Source organism: Mustela putorius, unplaced genomic scaffold (genome assembly GCF_011764305.1).
Source record: "Mustela putorius furo isolate JIRA1106 unplaced genomic scaffold, ASM1176430v1.1 tig00003869_pilon_pilon_pilon, whole genome shotgun sequence".
In the NCBI taxonomy this organism is placed as follows: Eukaryota; Metazoa; Chordata; class Mammalia; order Carnivora; family Mustelidae; genus Mustela; species Mustela putorius.
The window spans coordinates 31,034,889-31,059,753 of record NW_025422021.1 but is presented as its reverse complement, the minus strand read 5'-3'; the positions used below and the strand labels follow the sequence as shown (position 1 = coordinate 31,059,753).

Here is a 24,865-nt window from a genome sequence, read left to right as displayed (position 1 = left end):
ATGGATGGGGGAGCCCAGAACCTGGTTCAGGCCTCCCTCCTTGACAGGTCAACACGTTCCAGACTGTGCTTATCACTGATGGCAAGTTCTCCTTCACCATCTTCAACTACGAGTCCATCACGTGGACCACAGGCACACACGCCAGCAGCGGGGGCGACACCACGGGCCTGGGGGGCATCGCAGCCCAGGTAGGGGCCCGGCTCCCCACTGCCACGACTGTCCTGTCTTTCTGTCTAGACAGACCCCCCCTACACACACCCAGTACTGTGCAGATGCCAGTGTGAGGCCTTCTGATGCTAACCCCAGGCCAGATTCAGAAACATCCTCAGGTCAAAGGCATTTCTGTTCTGCCCTGCGTTGCCCTGGCCTCCCAGAGCCAGTTGCAGCCAAGGTACATGGGACCATGGTTCTATGCATGCTACCTGTCCTGGGGTCTGCCCTGCCCTGCCCTGTGGCCCACAGAACTGTGGCCAGCAGGAAATCACAGGTGTCAAGGGAGTGGTCAAGTGCAAGTCCCCAAGGCCATCGAGTGCTCCCTCAGGATGGGAATACCCTCATCTCCTTCCTAGCCATCTACTTTCTTCTGAGGTCACACCTGCCCCTGGTCTCCACGGAAGCCAAGAGGCCAGGGAGGAAGTCCCTGCAGGTGTGCGAGGGCAGCATGTGGGGCCCAACTGTGTCGGTGGCCAGGATCTGTGGCCCAGCTGGGAGGCTGCTCCTCAGAACAGTAACAATGTGGAGGGTGGTAGGGTACCCCCAAACCCATAAAACTCCAGGACTACAAGGCCATCTTCCATATGATCTCTTTGACCATGGCCACCGCAGGGAGGGAGGTCTCAGGAATTTTAGGGAGACCTGCAGACCAACCCATGCCTGCCCCCCGACTCTCCATCCCCCACCCCACCCCCAGGCCGGTTTCAATGCGGGTGATGGGCGGCGCTACTTCAGCATCCCCGGCTCCCGCACAGCGGACATGGCAGAGGTGGAGACCACCACCAACGTGGGCGTGCCCGGGCGCTGGGCGTTCAGAATCGATGATGCCCAGGTGCGCGTGGGGGGCTGCAGCCATACAAGTAAGAGGATGGAGCCAGCGGCTCAGGGCTGTGGGTTGGGGGGGCTCGGGGAGTGGGGGATGAGAGGAGGGGGTGGGACCCTAGGAGGGAGGAGGGAGCGGGAGGCTGGGGACGGGGCAGGCTGCTGGCCAGGAGGGCTTGGCCTCCCCCACCCCTCTCCCCCAGCCATGAATGTGGGCAGGTAGTAGCTTGCCCCTTGAGCCCTGTCTCCTCCTGGGGAGGCTTCCCTACCTTGGCTCTGGCTCCGGGGCCAGGGAGACAGAGGTTTGTGGTGCAAAGTGGGCCGCCCCTTCTTGGGGCCAGGAGTCAACGCTTTCCCCTCATTCTCTCCCAGCCTGTGTTCTTGGTGGGGGAGGAGCACCACCCAGGTCTCCTGTGTCCCCAGGACCACCTAGAAGTCAGATATTTTTTTCACCCATTTCCCCACATTTGCGTGGACTTGCTGTTTCCTGGGATTTGACACTTGTCACACACCCCAGGAATCTACTGAGTGGAGGGAGTTGAAAGCTCATAAGGTACAGTAGATAGGGGGAGGGTCCCCCCCAGGGCAGAAAGATGCATCCTGGCCCCTTCCTCTGGGGGGGCCCTGGAGGAGGCACAGAAGCTTCTGAAACATGATGCTTATAAACAGAGACGAGGGGATTGATTTAGCCACTCGGTGGAGAGCTAACCACAGGCCCCACAAAGGCCACAGTGAGGCTGGTGTCTAGAGGGTCCTAGCAGACTCACCTCCCACCCACAAGGAGGCCGAGGGCTTCTCAGAACACCAGTCTCTGAGAGCTAACCCAGGGCAGGTGCAGCCAATCGGGACTGGCCAGGGGGGCAGACGCACACTTCTCAGGGCCCAGGGCCCAGGGCCCAGGGCCTGGGGGTCAGGCACGCGCTGGTGGGCAGAAAGGCTCACCAAGGACCAGGGAAGATGCTCCAGCAAGAGATGCCTGGGGAACCTAAGCACCACCCCCTGCTTTGGAGCACCAAATACGCCTCAGCCCGAGTCTGAGCTTAGGGGATGGGGGAACTCGAACCAAGGAGCCCAAGAGCCAGGGGCTTGGGTTGCTGAGGATCAAGGCAAAGTGCGGATGTGGGCTGCCGTGAGCTGGCATCAGTGTAGTGTGGACGCAAGCCTGAGCAGTGGGTGACAGGTGTGGGTACAGGTGGGGACTGGTGTGAGCAGGTGTGGCTATACATGTGGGTGCAGGTGTAGGTACAGGTGTGGGTCTAGGTGTGGGCAGGCCGATGCCCCTTTTCTAGAAAGATTGCAGGCTGTGAGACCCTGAGAAACGGGATCTTCAGAGGAGGGTCTGGCCAGTCCCCCGGGGATCCCTTTCCCATGTGGATGTGCTTCCCCTGCTATCTAAGACTTCTAGTGGGTTGTAGATGAGGAGGCATTGCTGGGCCTTCCCAACTAGGGCACACAGAAGCCCGCTGGAGCTGCCTTGCTTCCCCACTGCCACACTGCAAGCCCGGGAGGTAGAGCCTACACGCTGGCTTTGCTTGGCAAGGGAGGGCCGAGTCCCACCTAAGAGGCCCCGAGTGCATCCACACCTGGAAGTCTATCTCTAGAGAAAGGCAGGTCCCAAAACTGGGCCCATGCAGAGAGCACACTCTACAGGGTCGCCGAACCACGACTGGTTAAGTGACAGTGTGGCTACGTGAGTAGAAGTGCAGGCACGAGGAGCAGAAACAATCCAAAAGACTCCCTTTGCCCTGATGGTGTTCTGGGCTCCAGGGTACTTTCAGGAGTGTTCCCTATTGCTCCCCTTGATTAAATCAGGCCAGATCTCCCGGGCTCCCCCTAGCAACAGGAAATCCAAGACATTGGGGTGCCAATTTGTGCTCCTCCCTGCCAATGTCACTAGCCTTACTTCTCCAGAGGGGGAGGGCCCCCTGAGCTGGCCTCTGAGGGTGGCTGGTCCTGAAGGGCCCAGGCACGGGGTTAGGTGGGCCCCAGGAACTGCTGGAGGCCCTCCCTGGCCAGGAGGCTGTGATACGAGAAATCCTACCTTCCAGAGCTCTGAGGGCGGCCCTCTTGTTTCCATGGGAAGATCTGGAGGGGCAGCTGAGCCTACATTTCTGCAATAGTTGGCGGCAGTGCTGAGATCAGACTGCATCCCCCCCTTGGAGGGTCTGAGGGCCTCCGACCCACCTCTGGCTCCCATGGGGTCCCTCCTCTTCCACATCTGTGGATGTTCTTTCCATGAGGCACACTCCTGTCTTCCTGTGTTGCTGGGCACCCTTGGGTCTTTGTCTTCTTAGTTCCTCAGAAAAATCTGGAAGTCGATGGATTAAAGTCATAAGAAGGTGCTATGGAGGGGAGCCTGGGGGGCTCAGTCGGTCCAGCGTCTGCCTTCAGCTCAGGTCATGATCTCAGGGTCCTGGGATTGAGATCCACATCAGGCTCCCTGTTCCATGGGAGTCTGTTTCTCCCTCTGTCTGCGGCTCCTCCTACTTGTGCTGCTCTCTCTCTCTCTCTGAAAAATAAACAAATAAAAATATTAAAAAAAGAAAAAAGAAGATGGTGCTGTGGGCATGACGGGTGCAGGGGAAGCCAACGTCCCAGCTTGGGCATCCAGGTGTCAGCGGGACATGCGGGCAGGCAGTAGACGGCAGGCACCCTGGGCATCCTGGGAAGAACTGGGAAGTTAACTGCGGATGCTGGGCTGCCAGCAGACCACACGGCCATTCCTCCTAGATGGGCCCTTTGGGTCCAGGGAGGGAAGGGACGGCTCGTTCCTTCCTGTGTCCACAGCCTCCGTGTGCCTGGCCCTGCGCCCGTGCCTTAACGGTGGCAAGTGCATCGACGACTGTGTCACGGGCAACCCCTCCTACACCTGCTCCTGCCTCTCAGGCTTCACGGGGAGGCGGTGTCACCTGGGTGAGTCTATACTGCCAGCACAGCCAGTGGCCTCAGGGCCAAAGGTCCAGGGTCTCTGTCTCCATGGTGTGGGTGCTGTGGGGTGGGAAGATGGGGTAGCAAGGGGATGGTGGGAGTACATAAACGCTGTGGCTCCCTGATGGTGAGTGTGTGGGCTGGGGGTGCATCTGCCCCTTTGAAGCCGACCCCCACTGGAAGTGAGGCCCAGAAGGGGTCCGAGCAGATCCTCCCCAACCTGGCTTCCTCCACTGAGGCCCCAGCTGCCCCGTTTTTCAGATGTGAATGAATGTGCTTCCCATCCGTGTCAAAATGGCGGGACCTGCACACATGGTGTCAACAGCTTCAGCTGCCAGTGCCCGGCCAGCTTCGGGGGACCCACCTGTGAGACACGTAAGAGGAGCATGCCCAGGTCCTTTGGCCCCATTGGTGGAAGAATGACCAGAACGGTCCTGCCTGACCGGGGGTCAGCCTCATGGGAGCCCTGAGTCAGCACCGACAGAGGGCATGGCAGTGGGCCCACTGGGGACAGAGCCCAGAATCCAGATGAAAGCCCCATCTCATGAGTACAGCAGGAACACTGACCATGGCACTCACGCCTCCTGGGCCCTGGTGTTCAGACCAGGGATGGCACCTTGGAACAGGCCAGTGTCCAGTTCCAGCTTGGCCGTGGGGCCTGCCCGACAGCCACCCAGGTACGATTGGAGTCATCATTGCCCCTCAGCTCTGGACTGGCTTGCTGGCTGTTTCTCTCCAGCTCCTGGGGTCTCACAGCCTTGACATAGGTTGGGGTACTTCTTAGGACCTCCCTTGCTTCCAGACTGCAGCTGCACCCCACTCTGCCACCCCCTTCTGAGCGGGGGTCTTTTTAAGCAATGCTGGCAGATCCAGCCTCCACTTCCTGCCCTTCACCCAGCCCTCTCTGGGGCCCCCACATCCTGGCTCTTTGCCCACCTGGTAAAGGAAGATGGAACCCCCACTGCTGCCCCTAGTCTCACTGTGGGAAGCTGCTAGGGGAGCCCAAAAAAGAGAATCCCTTAAAATCAAAGCACCATGACCTCTAATCCCCACTGAGCTGGACCCACAGCCATTCCCCTAAAATACTTACTGATGTGTAACCATTATTTAGGAACACATATAACACATGGTTAAATCAAGTGTGTACAAATAACAATTGTACAAGAGTGTTCAATCTAGAAGAGCTGTTTCTAAGAGTGACTTAGAGCCACAAGAAATGTTTTAAAGTCTGGGACCCCAGTGTATATAAACATGTGTGCCCAGCAAGGCCCCTAGGAGGACCCGGGGCCATAGCCAGTAGCCCTGTGCCTTGGCCTCCTTGCGGTCACTCTGATGACAGCAACAGGTCCCAGGTCCCCATGGAGGCTCGCTGGTCTCAGGACCCACCTGAGCCCCCAGAGCACACAACAGCAGGGACATGTGTGCTGTTCACCTGGAGCCCCTCCTCCCCACAGGCGCCCAGCACTGCTCTTTGGTGGGGTCAGGACCCAGGAGACAGGAGTCAACTAGCACTGTGGCCACCAAAGCACCTCCACACGTCCCCTGTCCTCCCTCCCACTGGCCCCCACAAGTCTAGGGAGGGCCTCATGGTCTAACGATTGCCTTGGTTCCTATACTGAGTTGTTTGGGGCATGCGCTGTCATCAGGACATGTGACATAGCTGAGGGAAGGCAGTGTCCCTCCCACTCCCCTCCCTGCCAGCTCAGTTGCCAGGGCTCACGGGCCAGGAGCCACCAGGGAGTCTGAGGGGCCGGCATGCTGGGTGAAGGTGGCCAGAGGCGAGCTCCACCTCAGTGGGTTCCCACCTGATGGGGGCTGAGTGCCTTTGTACCAGACCATGCAACACATCACCTGCCTGCCCACAACCCATCACCTCAGAGCCATTCAGGCCCCTCCTGCACATCTGCACATGCATCACCTTCAAGACCCCATCACAGGCTGTGTCACTCTGCCCCACCCAGAGGAACCCTGCTCTGTGCTGGCAGCTGAGAACGCTAAGCCCTGTGTCCCCAACCAGCATGCACACAGCCTCCTACCACCAGGGATGGGCTGAAACAGACCCCATGTGGCCAGTTGCTGGGCTGCTGAGTGGGGACTATCCAGCCAGGCCCCCCCAACAGCCTGATGCCCTCCAGAATGGGGTTTAGCAGAAATTCCTAGGAGCCCAGCCGGAGGTCTGACACCTTCCACTGCTCTGTCCTTGCAGCACTGTCTCCATGTGACACCAGAGAATGTAAGAACGGTGGCCAGTGCCAGGCGGAGGAGGGCTCAGCGGTGTGCCTATGCCTTCCTGGCTACACGGGTGTGGCCTGTGAGACGGGTGAGGGTCCAGCCCTGGGGGGTGGGAGAGGCTAGTGCTCGGGAGCAAAGGCTGGCTTGAGCCAAGTTCCCACCTCCGCTGCCCCCAGATGTGGATGAGTGTGCCTCCAGCCCGTGCCTCAACGGGGGCTCATGTGTCAACCTCATGGGGAACTTCACCTGCCTGTGCGCAGAGCCCTTCGAGGGACCTCGCTGTGAGACAGGTAACAGCCCATGCCGGCAGCCCCCAGAACAGTAGTCCCTCGCAGCCTCCTGGCCCCTTTCCCTCACTGTCCAGCTCAGCCCCACCACTGTCCTGGGGGGTACTTTCCCCAGCCCTGCCTGTACCAGTCTGTCCCCTGAGCTTCCATGCTGGTCCCAACTCTGCCACCATGGGTGGTGCAGGGCTGAGTGTGCCTCCTGCCCCCTCTAGTCCCCTCCAGTCCTGGTAGCCATCTATGAGATGCAGGGCAAGATGGCCACCCTCTCATGGCCTTTCTTCCTGCTCAGGAGATTCTTGGCTTATTAACATCCTTTTTTCCTACTCCAGACCCCTCACCATGCAAGGGAACAAGCCACAGCAGTTGGCAAGAAAACTGACCTTTATTACATGTGATGAAATCTGCTAGTTGCTACTTCATGTTGTTTTAAATGCTGGTTATGACTTGGTAGATCAGTTAAGAGGCCAACTCGATTTTATAACCCACAGAATAAATTCAGGTTAGCATCTGACCTCGCCCTGACCACCAAAGGCCTCGCTCAGCCACTGTGCCAGCAAAGCAAAGGTCACAGCTTGAGCAGCTGCTCCCCCTGGGAGAAGCTCATGAGAAGCTTGTCAGATTTAGTTTGAGCCTAAAAACTTAAGAAGGAGATTAAAATTTACCCATAAGTAAGATACAGATGGATGCTATGCCCTCCATCAGCCTTTGGTCAGAGGGCCACACACAGGACAGCCCGTGTCCTGAGGAGAGGGTGAGGCTCTGCCATGTAGAGGGGAAGGGGGAGCACAGCAACCTTACCTGTTTGGTTGCTTAAAATCCCTATGATGGGTCACAGTTCACCTTGCCCAGATTGTTATCTAAATATTTAATATCTGTGTATTTAACTAAGCTCATGTTAGAAAATGGATCAGTGATTTCAAAAGATTTGCAAAGAGACCACCTGTTGTACAGAAAGAATGATACAAACAAATGCAACCAATATGAAACAACAGAACTGACACTTCCACCCTTAGTAAAAGCTTATTAGTCCCATTACAAGGTGGCAGTCTGGACATTCTACCCAGATTCAACAGGAAGGTGGACAAAAATTAGAGATAATTGGAAAAAAAAAAAAAAAGAAGTACCCATTCTTCTGCTTCTGGCAAAAAAAGATTGACTGCTCTGAGAATTTCCCTCACTATCAAAACTAGAAAAGCAGTTAAAATATATGAAATGACTGTTTTCTGCCATTGGACCACAGGCATCACAGGGCTGCTACCCCTGCGAGGAGGGACTGAAAAGAAGGGCACCCTATAGTCTGCCCATGGGAATTTCCAGGCCACTGTGCAGCAAGCAGATCCAGGCTCTAGCAGTTCCTCTGAGTCTCTGGGTCATGGAGACAGGGATTCTAGTTTGGTAGCTGCAATTGGTGGGGAGACTTCCAGAAAGGATGGAGTTACTAAGAGTGAATGGAGAGAGTGCAAGAAGAATCTGCAGAGGGACCCCTTGCCTCTTCTCTCAGCATGGGGCAGGTGGTGGGGGGATGACTCACTTTTCTACAGCCAGAGTGCATACAGAGCTCCTTATGCCCATGGCCAAGGTGGAGAGAGTCTTTACTGGGGTATCATCTTGCTGGTACGGAAAAATAAACACTAGAATAAAGACTAATCTGACCTGTCCTAGGAAATATTAAAGGAAAATTTGAAAGAATCAAAACAATCCCAAGTGATTGAACCATATGCCAGAATCAAATCCTATATTCTTTAAAGGAATATAACAGAATCCAGGACCTCCAAATACCCAACCAAAAATTATCAAGCATACCAAGAATCAAGAATATATGAACCACAGCCAGGAGAAAAGCAGATCAATAGAAAAAGGAGGCAGAGATGATGATGAAATTATTTGCCCAGATATGCATGTTTAATCATCCACTGTGAACATGATCCATGTGCTCAAGACCACTGAGGAAAAAAGACACAGTGAGAAGTAGAAGATAGAAGAAAATAAGCTTCTAGGAGATTAAAAAAAAAAAACATAAAATCTCAATTTAAAAAATATACTGACTATATTACCAACAGGTTAGACATTGCAGAAGGGAAGATCAGTGAATGTGAAGAAAGAAACAGCCCAACAAGCAGCACAGGAAAGAGAGATTATACCCAGGACCATATCCTCAGCAACCTGTGGGGTTGCTTGGCAGTCTGGTGTATGTATGGGTAGAGTCCCAGGAGGAGGGAGGGGACCAGAGGAGCACAGAAAATGAATGAAGAAGTAAGATCCAAATATGTTCTAAATTTGATGAAAATTAAAACCCCACACATCCAAGAAAAGCATGAAGAAAAACACATGAAGCACCTCATAGTCAAATTGCTGAAAACCAATAACAAAGAGAACACCTGAAAAGGAGCCAGAGGAAAAAGACAAGAAACAGTACATACAGAGAAATAAGAATCTAACAGGTTTCTCATCAGAAACAACACATGCCCAGAGACAGTGTGCTGTCAACCTAGTAGTCTATACACAGGAAAATCATCTTTCAAAAATTAAGGTGAAATTAAGGTATTTTTCAGACAGCAGAAACAGATCATTATTCATCACCAGCATATCTTATTTATAAGAAACATTAAAGGAAATTCCTTAGACTGAAGAAAAATGGCACCAGAAGAAAATCCAGATCTACACAAATAAATGAAGAGCTCTAGAAACAGTAAACGCCTGTGTAAATGCACAGGCGCACCTCATTTTATTGCCCTTCACTGACACTGTGTTCTGTACAAATTAAAGCTTTGTGGCAACCCTGCACCAAGCAAGCCCAACAGGTTCATCCTTCCAATAGCATTCATTCACTGTGTCTCTGTGTCATATCTGCAATATTTCAGTATTTTAAATTATGGTGATATTTGTTATGGTGATCTGTGGTCAGTGATTATGACTCACTAAGTCTCAGGTGTTGGTTATCAATTTTTTACAAAGTATTTTTTAATTAAGATGTGTACATTTTCTTAGACATGATGCTATTACACACTTAATAGACTGCAGTGTAGTGTTCACATAACTTTTATAAGCACCGGAAAACCAGAAAATTCATTTGACTCGCTTTATTGCCATATCCGCTGTATTATAGTGGTCTGGAACTGAACCCACCACATCTCCAAGGTATGCCTGTAAAATACTTTTCTTCTTACTTTTTAATCTCTTTAAAGATAATTTTAACACAAAAAATATGTTATGGGGTTTATAACATTTATAGAAATAAAATGTATGACCTCAATAGCTTAAATGAGATATAATATACTTAATGTACTTATGTACTTAAATGTACTTAAGCAGAGTACGTGAGCTTTTTCTGTGAAGAACCAGATATTAGTATTTTTGGCTTTATGTGCCATGTGATCACAGATACTCAACTATACCAGTGCAATGGAAAAGCAGCCAGCCATAGACATAGATAAATGAATGGACATGGCTGTTTCCCAATGAAACTTTTTTTTTTAATGGATGGCAGGCCAGATTTGGTCTGCAAGCCATAGTTTATCAATGTCTGGCATAAAGGATAGGAAGGGAAAGATGGAAATAATTTAGTAATGGCCTTGCATTATATATGAAGTGGTATAATACTGCTTGAAGATAGACTACAATAAGTTAAAGATATACATTATAAACTCAGGGGAAAAAGAAAAAATAATAATAATAGTTACAGCCAACAAACCAGTATTAGAAATAAAATGGAATCCTAAAAACACTTTATCCAGAAGCCAGGAAAAGAAGAAAATAGGAATAAAGAGTAATTGGGACAAATGAGAGCCAAGAGCAAGATGGTAGGTTTAATCATATTGATAATTATGTTAATTGGTTAAACACACCAATGAAAAGGCAGACATTGAATTGAATTGAAATTGAATTGAAAAGCAAGATGCTACTATCTACAAGAAACCGGCTATAAATATAAAAACAGATAATTTGAAAATAATTTGAAAATTGGAATGGGTTTCTGGTTTTGGATAAGATGGAGTAAGTACAATCTACCTTGTGTCTCCCACTGAATGCAGCCAGAAACCCTGGACAGAATGCATGGAGTAGCTATCTGAGGACTCTGAAAAATAAATAGTAGCAGGTGGATTGGGTAAGAGGACCAAGCTTCAAAGCACCACAGAACCAGTGGTGAGTTCATGACTTTTTCCCTCTGGTGTCCCCCCCGCCTGGACTCAAAGCAGCTCCCAGACCAGAAGTGAGCATCAGATGGATGGAAAGAGCTCCAAGAGCAGCCACTCATTGAGCGTGAGAAGCAGGACCAACAATAGCGGCAAAGGTGGGGGGGATTCTCTAGGGGCCCAAACTGACAGGAGGAAACTTCCTCTCCAATTGGAAATCCTACAGCTCCGCAAGACTGGGCAACTTCCATCATTTTCTTTTTCTCTGTCCACCCACCACTTGGCTCAGACATGAGTGCACTCACAGGAAGAAAGTAGTAGTGTGGGGCAATAAAAGCCCCAGCTCTCTTGCCAAAGGACAAAAAGGGCAGCCCTAGAGCACTGGAAACTATGGGGAGGTTGCAGAGAGGGGGGATCTCAGGCTGCAACCCTACAGTCATCTATGAACTCTTGAATTCCCTACATTGGGCATTGTAATCTGATCCAAAATATTAAAAACAATACCATTTACAATAGCTTCCCCCAAACTGAAAGACTTTGGTATAAATCTAATAAAACATGTATGGGACTTGTATGCTGATCTGAATAAATGAAAGGACATCCATGTTCATGGATTAGAAGACTCAACACAGTAAATATGTCAGGTCTCCCCAAACTGATTGATAGACTTAACAAAATTCCAATTAAAGTCCCAGCAGAGTTTTCTGTAGCTTTGAATATGCTGGTTCTAAAATTTATAGGGAAAGGCAAAGGAATTGGGATAACCAACACAATTTTGAAAAAGAATACATTTTGAGGCATCATACTACTTAGTGTTAAGACTTACTATAAAGCGGCAGTGATCAAGATCCTGTGGTATTGGCAAAGGGACTAACACATACATCTGTGGAACAGAAGAGAGGATCCAGAAGTAGACCTATACAAGTATGGCCAAGGTGTTTTTAAAGGCATGGAAGCAATTCAGTGGGGAAAGGATGATCTTTTCAACAAATGGTATTGGAACAATTAGACACTCTTCTGTAGAAACTGAACTTCAACTTCAACCTCACACCTTGTACAAGATTAGGTCAGAATGAATCATAGACCTGAATGGAAAACATAAAACCATAACATTCTTAGAAGAAAACACTGGAGAAAAATCTGTGTGACCCACGGTTACGTGAACAATGCTTAGATGCTTAGATAAGACACGGAGAGTACGCTCCAGCAAAGAAAAAGAGAAGTGGGCCTCATCAGAGTGACACAGGCTGCTCTATGAAAGTCATAGTCAAGAGAACAAGAAGACAGGCTGCGTGCTTCGAGAGGTGCTCAAAGCACTCAGTCTGACAAAAGGCTGGTATCTGGAACAGATGAGTTCTGAAACAGAACAGAAAGTTCTGAAAGAACTCTCCACGCTCAACTGTGAGAAACCAACCAAAACATGGACAAAAGATCTAAACAAGACATCTAACCAAAAAGGGTATCTGGAAGGCAAATGAGCAGTTGAATAAATGCAGTCATTTGTCATTATCGCTAGTCATTGGTGAGTTGCGAATTAAAGCCACGATGAGATACCACACAAACCTATCAGAATAGCTAAAATAAAAAGTGCTGACTGGTGAGGACACAGAACTGTGGGAACTCTCACGTATTTTTGGTGGTGGTGCCAAATGTTTAGCCACCGTGAAAACAACTTGGCAGCTTTTCATAAAGTTAAACATACACTTATAATATGATCCAGCAATCTCATTCCTAGCTATTAACCCTAAGAAATGACAACTTACATTCACACAAAATACACAAATGTTTATAGCATGTCTATTTACAACCACCAAAACCTGAGAACCCAAATGTCCTTTGCTGTTCGTGGGATACATGATTGCTGATCACGCAACTGAGACAGATCTTGGAGGCCTTTTGCTGAGTGAAAGAAGCCAATCTCAAAAGATTACATACTGTTCATGAGTAATCTTCCACTTCTGGCATTCTTAAAGCAACAAAGCTGTGGTGATGAACAGATCAGTAGTTGCCCGGGCTTCAGGAGGGGAGAAAGTCTATAAACCTGAAGATAGAACAAGGATGTGTTTGGGGTAATGGAATGTTCTGTGTCCCGATTGTGGTAGGGGCAACACAAATCTATACATGTGTTAAAATTCATAGAAATGTACATCGACCACAAGTCAATTTTGCCATAAATTATTTAAAAAGATAAATTCTGAGCCACATGAAGAAATCAACCACCCAAACAATGAAAAAGAACAAGTTGACAAACACTGATGAAGAGAAGTTGGGAGTGGTTATATTTATAGGATTAAACTCTAAGAAAAGGAATACTGCCAGGAACAGAGGGGTCTTTTACGACCAAGATGTCAAGTCATCAAAAAGGCAGAGCAATTCTAATGTACTTGCACCTATGAACATACATCAAAATCATAGGGGAAGGGAAAACAAGGAAAAATTGACTAATCTGTAACTACAGGCAGTGGCTCTAACCTGCCACTCTCAGTGATTCGCAGGAATCAGCAGGGACCTCAAAGATGCAAACAGCACCATCAGCCCACCTGACCTAAGTGACAATTCCTTTCCCAGTGCTCACAGTGTGCTCACCATGACAGACCATCCTGTAGGACATAAAATAAAGCTCAATCAGTTGAAAAGGACTGTGTTCTCTGATTACAGTAGTTAAACTAGAAATCAACAAAAACTGTATCTGGCAAATTCCAACCATGTTATGCTTGATTAGAAGCATTTGGAGCCCCCTGGTCTCGGCTGCGCCCTTTGGTGCACACCGTGGGCTCTCCATACTCTAGCTTCGACTTCTGCTCCACAGAGGGGGCTCAGATGGTAAGAGGCAGCTAGAAACCAGTTTCCAGAAAGTGGGCCTTGGGCTTAAATCCCACTTGCACTGAGAACTGAGTGCTGTCGGTCAAGACGAGGGGGCCCTTGGCCCTATTACTCCCATGCTCTCTGTGCAGCCTCTGGTGACCTCTGTCTTTCTTGCAGGAAACCACCCAGTGCCGGATCCCTGCTTCTCGGCCCCTTGCCAGAATGGGGGCACCTGTGTGGATGCAGATGAGGGCTATGTGTGCGAATGCCCCCAGGGCTTCACCGGCCCCGACTGCAGGGAGAGTGAGTGGGCTGGGGCTGCCAGGGCTACAGTCCAGGAGAGGGTCCTCCTGTGAGTAGTACACACAGGAAGGCAGACAGGGGTGTGTTCAAACACCTACAAGTGGGTGGGGGAAAGAAAGAGTGTGTGTGCATGTGTGTCTGCACAGCAGTGTTCAAGGGAAAGTAGCTACAGGAGCCGGGCAGGGTCAGGAGCAAGAGAGGGCCCCAGTCCTCCAGCATCCTCACATTGGAGGCTCCCCCTTGGTCTACAACAGGAACCCCTGACCACTGTGAGTGCCGTAATGGTGGCAGATGCCTAGGGGCCAACACCACCCTCTGCCAGTGCCCCCCAGGCTTCTTTGGGCTCCTTTGTGAATTTGGTAAGTGCCCAGCGCTGCAGCGGGGCACACTTCCTGCCCTGCCCCCTGAAAATCCCCCAAACCAGAGTATAGCTGGTGTCTTGGGTCTGGGCCCAAACTATCGATCCAGACCCTTAACTAGTGGTTCCATGATCCCCCACTCCCAACCCAGGAGGGAGCCCACCCACCAGTGCCTGAACTGGGCCATCCTGGTGGGGCCGCCTGATCCTTCTCAAAGAGAAGTCCCTGGGAAAACGAATGGGCCTCTCCTTTCCCTGCAGAAGTCACAGCCACTCCCTGCAACATGAACACACAGTGTCCCGACGGGGGCTACTGCATGGAGTATGGTGGGAGCTACCTCTGCGTCTGTCACACGGACCACAACGTCAGCCACTGTGAGTGGGAGGTACAGGCACAGGCCTGCCTAGAAACCAGGGAAGGGGTGGTAGAAGGAAAAAGTGGGGGCAGAGCAGGCAGAGGCCAGGGCTTCTCTACTGGCCCACAAGTAGCCCCGTAGGTGGGTGCACCTTTCCTGGTGTCGCCCTCTCTAATAGGGGCCTGGCTGTTTACCCCCTCAGCTGCGGGAAGCTCACAGCTGGAAAAGCACCTCTGGATGCCTACAAGCTCTCCCTAAGTCCCTAGCTTAGCTATTAAACTACTTCATGCCTATCTGATTCAGTATGTAACTAAATACCACTGTGTTTGTGAGTGTACAAATAACTAACGGCTTGCATACTGGATAATGAAGACGATGGCACGGAAACATCTGTGTGCCATAGCTCAATCCTAGCTCATAGGAGAGGTAGGGTGAATTCTGGAAAAATCAAGAATAAAAGAATTTCCAGGGAAGGGCCTTAGAGTCTGGTGTAAAGAATTAAGACCCTTCCCCACAAAGAGTATATTTTAAGTGCCCTTGGTTCCAGCTGGGATGGCAGGGTGACCACCCTCTGCCCCTGCAGCACTGCCATCACCCTGCGACTCAGACCCTTGCTTCAACGGAGGTTCCTGTGATGCCCACGAGGACTCCTACACTTGCGAGTGCCCCCGAGGGTTCCATGGCAGGCACTGTGAGAAAGGTGGGCGGTGGGGGAGGGCAAGGGAGGGCAGGGCGGGGCTGGGAGGGCAGGGTTAGGAGCGCAGACAGGGCAGAGAGGGCCCCACCCACTCTCAATTGCTGTTCTAGTGGGTCATGTGTTGCCCAGCTTCCGTGTGTTGGTCCTGCACGGCTTCCCCTGCCCCAGGTGCTGCTTGTTCAGTTAGTGGTTCTGCTCTGTGGCCCCCTGGTCACTACTTGGTTTTCCTCAGAGCCCAGGCTCATGCCTGCCTCATGGAGCTCAGCACCTGGACCACACACACCTCTCTGGGCCTCTTGCTGCCCTCGCTTGTCCCGAGAACAGAGGCCCTCAGTGGCTTTACCTGGAAGTATCTTCTGTTCTCACGGTGGCCCTGAGGGCAGGTCCCTGTCACCCCTCAGCTTCTGCCACGCCTACAGGAGGAAGAGGGTGTTTCCAAAGAGAAGCCTTCTTTGTCTTGGTTCTCTGCACATGTGGCCGAGGACCTTCATCTTCAACAAAGGCATCCAAAATGGGGCATGGGGTGGCAGCAGCTTTTGGGGAGGTGGCTGGAACTTGGGCATGCAGTCTGTGAGGCCCTGTAGGGTGTGGGATGGTGGGGAGAGAAGGGCTGAGGACAGCAGGCAGGCCCCTTTCCTGCTGCAAGTTGCTCCCAAGAATGTTGAGGAAGCTGAGGGGCTAAATTCCTCTGTGGGCCTCTGAAGGCACCATTCTTCGGGGTGGAGGGCAGACCTTTAAATATGCAGATGTCTGCAGCACAGGCACCACCTGTGAGCCCCTAAGAGCCGTGGGAGGGTGTTAGGACCCAGAGAAAATACACTGGTGCCACTAGAGGTGCTGAAAACAAAAATTAGACTGCAGTGGATTCTAGTCCTATGAGCTGCAGCTGCGTTCCCTGCCATGCAGGCCAGTTCTCCACCAGGAAGGGGCCACGGGTCACCAGGGCCTGGGACAGAGAAGAGAAGATGGGTGGGCCCATGGGGCCTACAGGTTGAGAATACATGGATAGGGTGTCATGGGTGCTGCATGGCCAGGAGCTGGCCCTGTTCACCCTCTTCTGTCTCTCCCCATCCTTGTCCACACAGCCCGACCACGCCTGTGCAGCTCGGGGCCCTGCCGGAACGGGGGCACATGCAGGGAGGCAGGCAACGAGTACCACTGCAGCTGCCCCTACCGCTTCACCGGGAGGCACTGCGAGATCGGTGCGGCTCCATGCCAGCTGGAGTCAGCGTGGATGGGGGAAGCCAAGCCCTGTCCCAGCCACCATGCGTCTGCTTGTCAGGAGCACCCCCCTGGAATGTTGGAGATTGGGGGAGGGGCTCTGGGTATGGATGCATGACACCTGACTCCCATAGGGGCCTTTTGTTTCCAGGGAAGCCGGACTCCTGTGCCTCAGGCCCCTGTCACAATGGCGGCACCTGCTTCCACTACATTGGCAAATACAAGTGTGACTGTCCCCCAGGCTTCTCTGGGCGGCACTGTGAGATAGGTAAGGTATGGGCAGAAGCCAGCGGGCTAGACCAGCTGGGGGCAGCACAGCCAGGGCACCTGGGGGCTGCAGCTGCTTCCAGTGGGCAGGGGTGGCCCTGCTTTGGAGGAGTGGGAGGCAGAGCTCCCATGAAGCCTAAAGGTCTTTGGGGAGGACTCAGCGATGATGACCCCCTCGGTCCTTGCAGCCCCCTCCCCCTGCTTCCGGAGCCCCTGCATGAATGGGGGTACCTGTGAGGACCTGGGCACAGATTTCTCCTGCCGCTGTCGAGCAGGGTACATGGGACGCCGATGCCAGGCGGGTGAGAGGGCTGGGGGATGGGGGTTAGGGTGGAAGGTATGGGATTTCTTCCTAATCCCAGAAGAGCAGAGCAGGGCCAGATGGAGTTGAAAGGAGGGAGGGGAAAGGAGAAAACCATGGGCAGCCACTCCTGGAAGTCAAGGCACTTTCACCTGGGAGGGCTGTGCAGGGAACAGGGGTTCTAGGCTCAGTGGCCTGGTAGAGCAGAGGGCAAAGCAAAGGGAGGGGCCTCAGGCAGGTGCCCCACAGTGCAGGACAAGGCTTCTGTGTTCCTGCAGAGGTGGATTGCGGCACCCCAGCAGAGGTGAAACATGCCACGCTGCGCTTCAATGGCACTCGGCTGGGATCCGTGGCCCTGTATGAGTGTGACCAAGGCTACAGCCTGAGCTCCCCCAACTACGTCCGAGTCTGCCAGCCACAGGGAGTCTGGAGCGAACCTCCACAGTGCCACGGTGATCTGCAGGCCTTCTGGGGCAGGGTGGGCGGGCAGGCGGGCAGAGCCAGTGGGGTCCATACCCTCCTAATGGGGCCACTCAGGAGCACAGGAACCACAGTTCTGACCCTGGCCCTCCCCCACCTTCCTGCAAAGTGAGGCCATGACCCTATGGGAGGGTGGTGAGGACTAGTGCCAGCTCCACTCTGGACTGTTCACTTAGGTCTCTTCTGTCCTCAGAGCAGGGCATCCAACCCATATGCCCACCCTGCAGATGAAGCAGCTGAGGCTGAGGACTGAGAATCTGTAATAGTTGAAATAACAGACATAATTTATAAATGGATACAGATGAAGGCTAAGTTAATGAGCTAAAAGACCAGTTTGAGGACTCTTCCCACAGAGAAGCGGGGAGGTCTGTGAGAATGAGATGTAGGCACTGTGGAGGGCAGAAGTGTCAACACTGAGATAACAGGAGTCCAAGAAAGAGAAAAATAAAAACACAATGAAATGTTGGAGCCACTATGGAGCTCAGTTCCCAGAATAACAAATGAACCACCACAGGCTGAAAGGGCCCCCGAACATCAAACAGGAGAAAAGAGGAACATTAGCACATTATAGCAAAATTTAAGAATCAGAGACAATCAGAAAAAAATTCTTAAACTATCTAGAGAAAAAAAGAACAAGAGTCTTCAAAAAACGATAATCCCATTGGCAACAGACTTCTCAACAGTGCCATCAAATATAAGATAATGAAATGGTAGACTTTAAATACCGAGGAGATCCATTCAGTGAGCATAGAGACAGTCACAAAACACCATCACTCTCACTGTAATTTCTAGGAACCAGAGAACCTGTAAAATGATATCATTTAACCTATCAGATATGCATATCAGTATGCAAAGAAGTAGAGATGAGCCCTTCCTGGGTGAGAAAGACTGGAGACTGCTGTCAGCCCAGGAGCAAATCCAGTTTGGACAGAGCACTTTGAGGACCTGGGGAAATCCAACTAATCCTTCAATGATTATGTGAGCAAGCATGATGGGTTGGAATCAGGAGTCATATAGATGCAGAGCAAGTGCTCAGCATTCACCAATTCTCCTCCACAGGATTTTTATTAAGTGCATGGGAAGACAGTGGCTGGTCTGGAAAGCAGAGAAATTTAATGCCCTCATAAGGCTGAGATTCCCAAGTCTACCCCGGAGGGAGTGGTCTGTTCCAACCTTCAGGCATCTAAAATCAATCATGGATTGGCATTAATGAGCCCTGTGCACCAGGCCCAGCCCAGCTCACCTCTGGGATAATATCAGAGATCAGCTGCTCAGGCTAATTTTCTGACTCACAGCAGAGTGTGGCAATCTTAGGGATAGGTATTTTCTACTTTGGTCTCTCTGTTCTTGTGTATAGTATGTCTAAGAAGCAAGAAATTATGACATATAACCTCAAGAAGAAACAGTCAATAGAAACAGACCTGCAGATGAACCACATGTTTGAATTAGCAGACAAGGACTTTAAAATAACCATTATCAATATGTTAAAGAGAAGCAAAATGAATGAGAGAACAGAAAATTTGAGCAGAGGAAAGAAAACTTTCAAAAATACAATAAAAAATACAACATCTAAAATGAAGAGTAAATTGGATAGGCTTACCAATAGAATGGATACTACAAAAGAAAAAGTCACAGAACTCAAGGGCATGTCAACAATTATTCAAACCAAAGATTGGAAAAAAGAAATGCATTAGGAATTACTTATGATTTTTTTAAAAAAGGGAGCACACAAAATCTGTCGTAAATATCAAACAAACGAGCACATAACTGGAGTCTCAGAGAGAGGGCAGAATAGGCAAAAGAAATATTTGAAGAGATAATGACTGAGTATTTTCTAAAAATGAGTAAATACATCAACCCACAAATTTAAGAAGCTCAGCAAATACCAATCAAGATAAATATGGAAGTAAATAAACTTAAGACCTAAAAATTTTTATTTAAACTATTATTCAAAAATAATACCCTCTTGCAAACACAGCTTCAAGACTTACCCAAAAAAGGTCTTTTTTTTTTTTAAGATAGTATTCAAATAGTAAGATAAACCTAGAACATTCTGTAAGGAGTAAGAGAAGGGAAGATTATCAAATATTATAGGAAAGTTTTTCACTCTTAACAGGAGAGAGAAAAAAAGCAGAAAAAGGGCAGAGTTAAGATTATGATAGAAAAAAAATACAGACAAACAAAATGAATGAGCTAAGTTCTCCAGATGAAAGACAGATTGTCAGATTTATTACAAAACAAAACAAGCTAGGGACACCTGGGTGGCTCAGTTGGTTAAGCATCCAACTCCTGGTTTTGGCTCAGTTTGTGATTTCAGGGTCATTAGACTGAGCCCCACATCAGTCTCAGTGTTCAGCATAGAGTCTGCATATGATTTTCTCTTTACCTCTTCCTCTGCCCCCTCTCCTCTCTCTCTAAAATAAATAAATAAGTCTAGAAGAAAAAAAAAGCTATACACTCTTAGAAGAGATACTCTTAAATCATAAACTTAAAAAGACAAAGTAAAATATGGAAAAAAAAATCAGGTGAATACAGATCAAAATAAAGCAGGTTTAGCTACACTAATATCAGCCAAAATATACTCTCTTAAAATGTAAAGCATCATTAAGGATGAGAAGGTCTCTTACAATGATAATTGGTTCCAAATCACCAAGAAGATCATTGCAGACATTCGAGCATCTCATACAATAGTGTCAATATATATAAAACAACAATTAATAGGAAGAAACTGACAATTTACCATAATACTATGAGATTTTGAACCACCTCTCTCAATTCAGGTTAAGAAGCCCCCTCCCCAAAAAAAATCCGCAAAAAGAAGATTCAAATAATACAGCTAACAATTTGAACTAATTCATTCTCTGAACACACAGAACAAATTGAGTTACTAAGGACAAGAAGATAAATTTTAAATCCCCATGTTTAGATATTTTTAAAGATACTTTGAAATGGCTTATAGATCAAAGAAAAAATATGGACAGTAAGAAAATTTAAAATGAGTATTAATGACCATTTTCTATGTAGAAACCTGTCTGATGCAGCAAAACCTGTGCTTTGTGGGAACTTTAAGTACATAGTTAGAAAAGTTCAGAAATTAGTGAGCTAAATGTTGGGATTTAGAAGTTAAGAAAAGAACAACAAATGATACAAAAAAAGTAGAAAGAAAAAGGCAATACAAGTAAGAGGCATAATTAATGAAATGTTAAATCCAAAGTATAAAGAAGAGATCACCAAAACTAGTTCATTGAAGAGCTTATGAAAATGAACAAACTTATATCAACTGATCAACAAAAACAAAGAGCACAAATAAAAATCCTTATAAATGAAAAAGATGACATAGCCACAGATATAGCAGAGATTAAGAAGATGAGAATACTATCAACTAGTCTATACAAGTAGATTTGGAACCTTAGGAGAAATGGAAATAATACTCACAGAAAAATATAACTTACCAAAAATGACTCAAGGATAGTTAGAAAGCCTACATAATCCTATAAATGTCTAAAGGAATTGAAGCAGAAGCATTTTCCCACAAAGAAACTCCAAGACCAATGTTATAGGTAATTTCTACCAAATTGCAGAGAAACAGATTATTGCAGCATTATGCAGGACCTTCCAGAGAGTAGAAAATAAAGAATATGTGCCAATCTATTCTGTGAAGGCCAGTATAACCTTGATACCAACACCAGATATGCGTAGCTGGTAAAAGTAAAATGATGGATCTGTTAAACATATGAACATTGATGCAGAAATTCAACAGTCTATAAAGACTATATATTCCATTATCAAGCTTGATTGTTGCAAGATTAGTTTGATATCAGGAAAACCTGCTATAATAACCAACTGGAAGAGAAAAAGCATATAAGTATCTCAATAAATGTGTAACAAGCATTTGACAAAATTTATACCCATTCATGAAATAAACTCTTACCAAATAAGGAATAAAAAAGTACTTCTTACCAGATAAAAATCACATCACACATACACACACATGCACATACATACCTCTAATAACATGCGGTATAAAATATACAGGACTTATTGGAGGAAAAACTTAAAAGAGAGATGTAGCAGAGCCTGCATAACCCCCAAAGTGTGTATCATCCCACAAAGCAGTGTGCTTAGGCTGGGCATAGCCAGACCCATCACACTATGTGTGGCCAAGCACTAACTTTACACATGTATAGAGACAGAATACAGGTTACATCAAGAGAGCTGTGGAACAATGAGTCTCCTGATCCTTGATAGAGGTAGGATTTGGAATTCAAAACCTGTGCTTCTGTTGATCTGACTCAGTCACACTGAGCTACCAACAGGAAAATGGAAATTAGCTTCTGAGGTACTTTTACTGTGCCTCTACTCAAACCTCAAATGAACATTATCCTAAATAGAAAGACATTCCTCTTAATACTGGGGACAGCGAGAGGAACCTGGGTGGCTCAGTCAGATAAGTGTGCAGCTTTTGATTTCAGATCAGGTCATGATTTCAGGGTTGTGAGATCAAGCCCTGTGTCAGGCTCCATACTGGAGCATGGAGCTTGCTCAAGATTCTCTCTCACTCTCCCCCTACACCCCCACCTCTCTCTCTCCATCTCTTAAAAAAAAAATGGAGACAAGGATGCCCACTGTCACTAAGCCTCATCAATATTATATTGGAAGTGTAGCCAATGCAATAAAGTAAGAAAAAGATACTAAAATCATGAAAATATGAAGGTAGGGAGTAAAAATATCAGTATTTGTTGTCTTTAACCTATAAGCAAGCTTTAATCTATAAGCAGTATGGTTGTCTTAATCTATAAGTAACTTACTGAAAATGATAGAAAATGTAGTATGTTTAGTGGATATAGGTTATTATAATAAAATTGCATTTTAAAATATCAACAATAATTAGAAAATATAATTATAAAAGACATATTCAGAGAAAATCAATGAAACCAAAAGCTGGTTCCTTGAAAAGTTCAATAAAATTTATAAACCTCTAGTTATACTGATCAAGAAATAAAAAAGAAAAATTAGCAATATCAGAATGAAAGAGAAGATGTCACTAAGGATCCTGCAATCATTTAAAGGACAAGGAAGAGATACTGTGAACAAGTTGAGGCCAATATATCTGACAACTTAAAGAAAAGGAACAAATACCTTAAAAGAGAGAAATTACCAGAAATGACAGAACAATAAATAGAAAATATGAATATCCCTATATCATTAAAGAATTTTAATATGTAATTAAAAACCTTTCTGCAAAGAAAATGGCAGGACTGGATTGCCTCACTGATGAATTGTATCAAACACTGAAGAAAAGAATACTAACTCCACATAAGCTTCTTCAAATAAAGGAAGAAGAGCTCTTGATTCATTGTGTGAGATCAGTATTGTCTTGATACTAAAACAAGAAAGAGATGTTATAAAATAAAATAAAATTAGGAGTGCCTGGGTGGCTCATTGTGTTAAGCATCCAACTCTTGATCTCAGCTCAGGTCTTGATCTCAGGGTCGTGAGTTCAAGCTCTGCACTGCACTCCACAAAAAGAAAGAAAAAGAAATGAAATTACAAACTAATATTCCTCATGAACATGGACATAAAAATCCTAACAAAATATTACTAAATCAAACACATTGTTACATAAAAAGGATAATATATCATGACCCAGTGGGGTTTATCTTAAGAGTACAGGTTGGTTTAACACTTGAAAATCAGTAAGTGTAATTCACCATATTAGGATATGAAGGAGAAAACCATATAATCATTTCAACAGATGCAGAAAAATCATTTGAAAATATTCAACTACTACTTAAAACTATTAATAAACTAAGAGTAGACAGAAGGGACTGTCTGTAACCTGATGAAGGGTATCAACGAAACAGCAGTAGGTAATAAAGTACTTCACTGTGAGAGGCGTACTGCTGTGATAAGTAACAAGGCAGTGTGTCCATTTCACTGATTCCTTCCAGCATTGTCCTGGAGGTCCCCGACAGGGCCACAAAAAGGAAATAAAAGTCACATCTACTGGAAGAAAGATGACATGGTCGTGCACAGGGGAAATCCAAAGAAATTCTACCAAAAAAGCTATGAAATAAATAAGCAAATTCAAGTGACAGGGGCAATATACAAAACCTTAATATTTTCACAGTCTAGCAGTGAACACTTGGAAAATAAGATAAAATGAACAATGTTATATATAATAACACCAAATATGATAAATGTTTATGTATGTGAAATGAATTATAGACATAGTATAAAAGCTAAAACTATAAACTTCTATAAAAGCATATGAGAAAATCTTCACAACAGCTGGAATAAAATGGTTATGCATTTAGAAAAATATCACATTGTTCCCTACTCTTCACCACACACAAGAATTCATTCCAGATTAATTAAGGACTTAAATGTTTTTCTAAAACTACAAAAATTTTGTATTAAAGATTTTATTTATTTATTTGACAGAAAGAGATCACAAGTATTCAGTGAGGCAGGCAGAGAGAGAGAGGAGGAGGAAGCAGGCTCCCCGCTGAGCACAGAGCCAGATGCGGGGCTCCATCCCAGGACCCTGGGATCATGACCTGAGCCGAAGGCAGAGGCTTAACCCACTGAGCCACCCAGGCACCCCTAAAACTACAAAATTTTATGTGGTATCTTTTTGGCCTTGGGATAAGGAAAGATTTCTTAAGCCACAAAAAATGCACTAACTATAAAAGAAAAAAATGCACAAAACTTGACTATATAAGAAATTATATATATATACATATATATGTATATATATACATACACATACACATACACACACATATACATACATACATACATATGAGACTGGTTTCAAGAATATATAAAGAACTCTATGAATCAATAAGAAAAGAAAACCCAGTAGGAAAATCAGCAAAACACTGAGGAGGCCTTTCATGGAAGAGGAGATAATAAAGCCAACAAAAAATAGCCAAGAGAAATATTAGTAATCAGTGAAATGCAAATCAAAAGCACAGGGATGTGCATTCAGTTGACAAAACTGCAGAAGTCTAGAAAGCCATCTACTGGTGGTAATGTGGATCAACAGGATTGCTTATAAATTGCTGGAGGAAGCATAAATTGATAGAAACACTTTGAGTTAAGTGTGTAAACCTGGTGATTCACAGACCTGTACCCCTGGGGATAAAAATATATGTTTTTAAAAAATAAAAAATTTTAAAAAAATTATTAAAAAAAAAAAAAGAAACACTTTGAAAAGGGCTTGGTAATCTGCCTATCAATTTGACCATGCATAGAAACTGTGTCCCAGAGATTCCACTTCTAGGTTTAAATCTAAGAAAATGGGCACATTTATACCAGGAGCTATGAAAGGAAATAAAATCATTTTTTAAAAAAATAATAACGAAAAAGTCTAAAACAAACCCAAATGCCAGCAATCGAGAATGGACAGAGTACAAGAGACTCCCACTATGGATGCTGACTATTACTGTTGTGTTCA

At 46.9% G+C, this 24,865-nt stretch overlaps 1 protein-coding gene and 1 long non-coding RNA gene across 9 annotated transcripts in view; one reads left to right on the top strand and one right to left on the bottom strand.

Annotated features, from left to right (window-relative positions):
• Nucleotides 1-24,865, top strand: part of SNED1 (sushi, nidogen and EGF like domains 1) — an 82,400-nt gene that overhangs the window by 28,880 nt on the left and 28,655 nt on the right. For 4 of the 8 annotated variants that reach the window (XM_045066903.1, XM_045066898.1, XM_013051879.2 and 1 more), the window contains 14 exons: nt 48-188; nt 911-1,073; nt 3,766-3,948; nt 4,225-4,338; nt 6,170-6,283; nt 6,372-6,485; nt 13,598-13,723; nt 13,978-14,082; nt 14,343-14,456; nt 15,021-15,137; nt 16,220-16,336; nt 16,507-16,623; nt 16,811-16,924; nt 17,202-17,375. In XM_045066903.1, the coding sequence (XP_044922838.1) occupies nt 48-188; nt 911-1,073; nt 3,766-3,948; nt 4,225-4,338; nt 6,170-6,283; nt 6,372-6,485; nt 13,598-13,723; nt 13,978-14,082; nt 14,343-14,456; nt 15,021-15,137; nt 16,220-16,336; nt 16,507-16,623; nt 16,811-16,924; nt 17,202-17,375 (1,813 nt within the window). The remainder of the gene's footprint in view (nt 1-47; nt 189-910; nt 1,074-3,765; nt 3,949-4,224; nt 4,339-6,169; nt 6,284-6,371; nt 6,486-13,597; nt 13,724-13,977; nt 14,083-14,342; nt 14,457-15,020; nt 15,138-16,219; nt 16,337-16,506; nt 16,624-16,810; nt 16,925-17,201; nt 17,376-24,865) is intronic. The other 4 variants (XM_045066897.1, XM_045066902.1, XM_045066900.1 and 1 more) reach the window with 4 other exon arrangements.
• The window catches only part of LOC123388007, a 28,442-nt gene continuing 7,081 nt past the window's right edge, over nt 3,505-24,865 (bottom strand). Inside the window, exon 3 of the long non-coding RNA XR_006602542.1 lies at nt 3,505-3,544. This is a non-coding gene — a long non-coding RNA (uncharacterized LOC123388007). The remainder of the gene's footprint in view (nt 3,545-24,865) is intronic.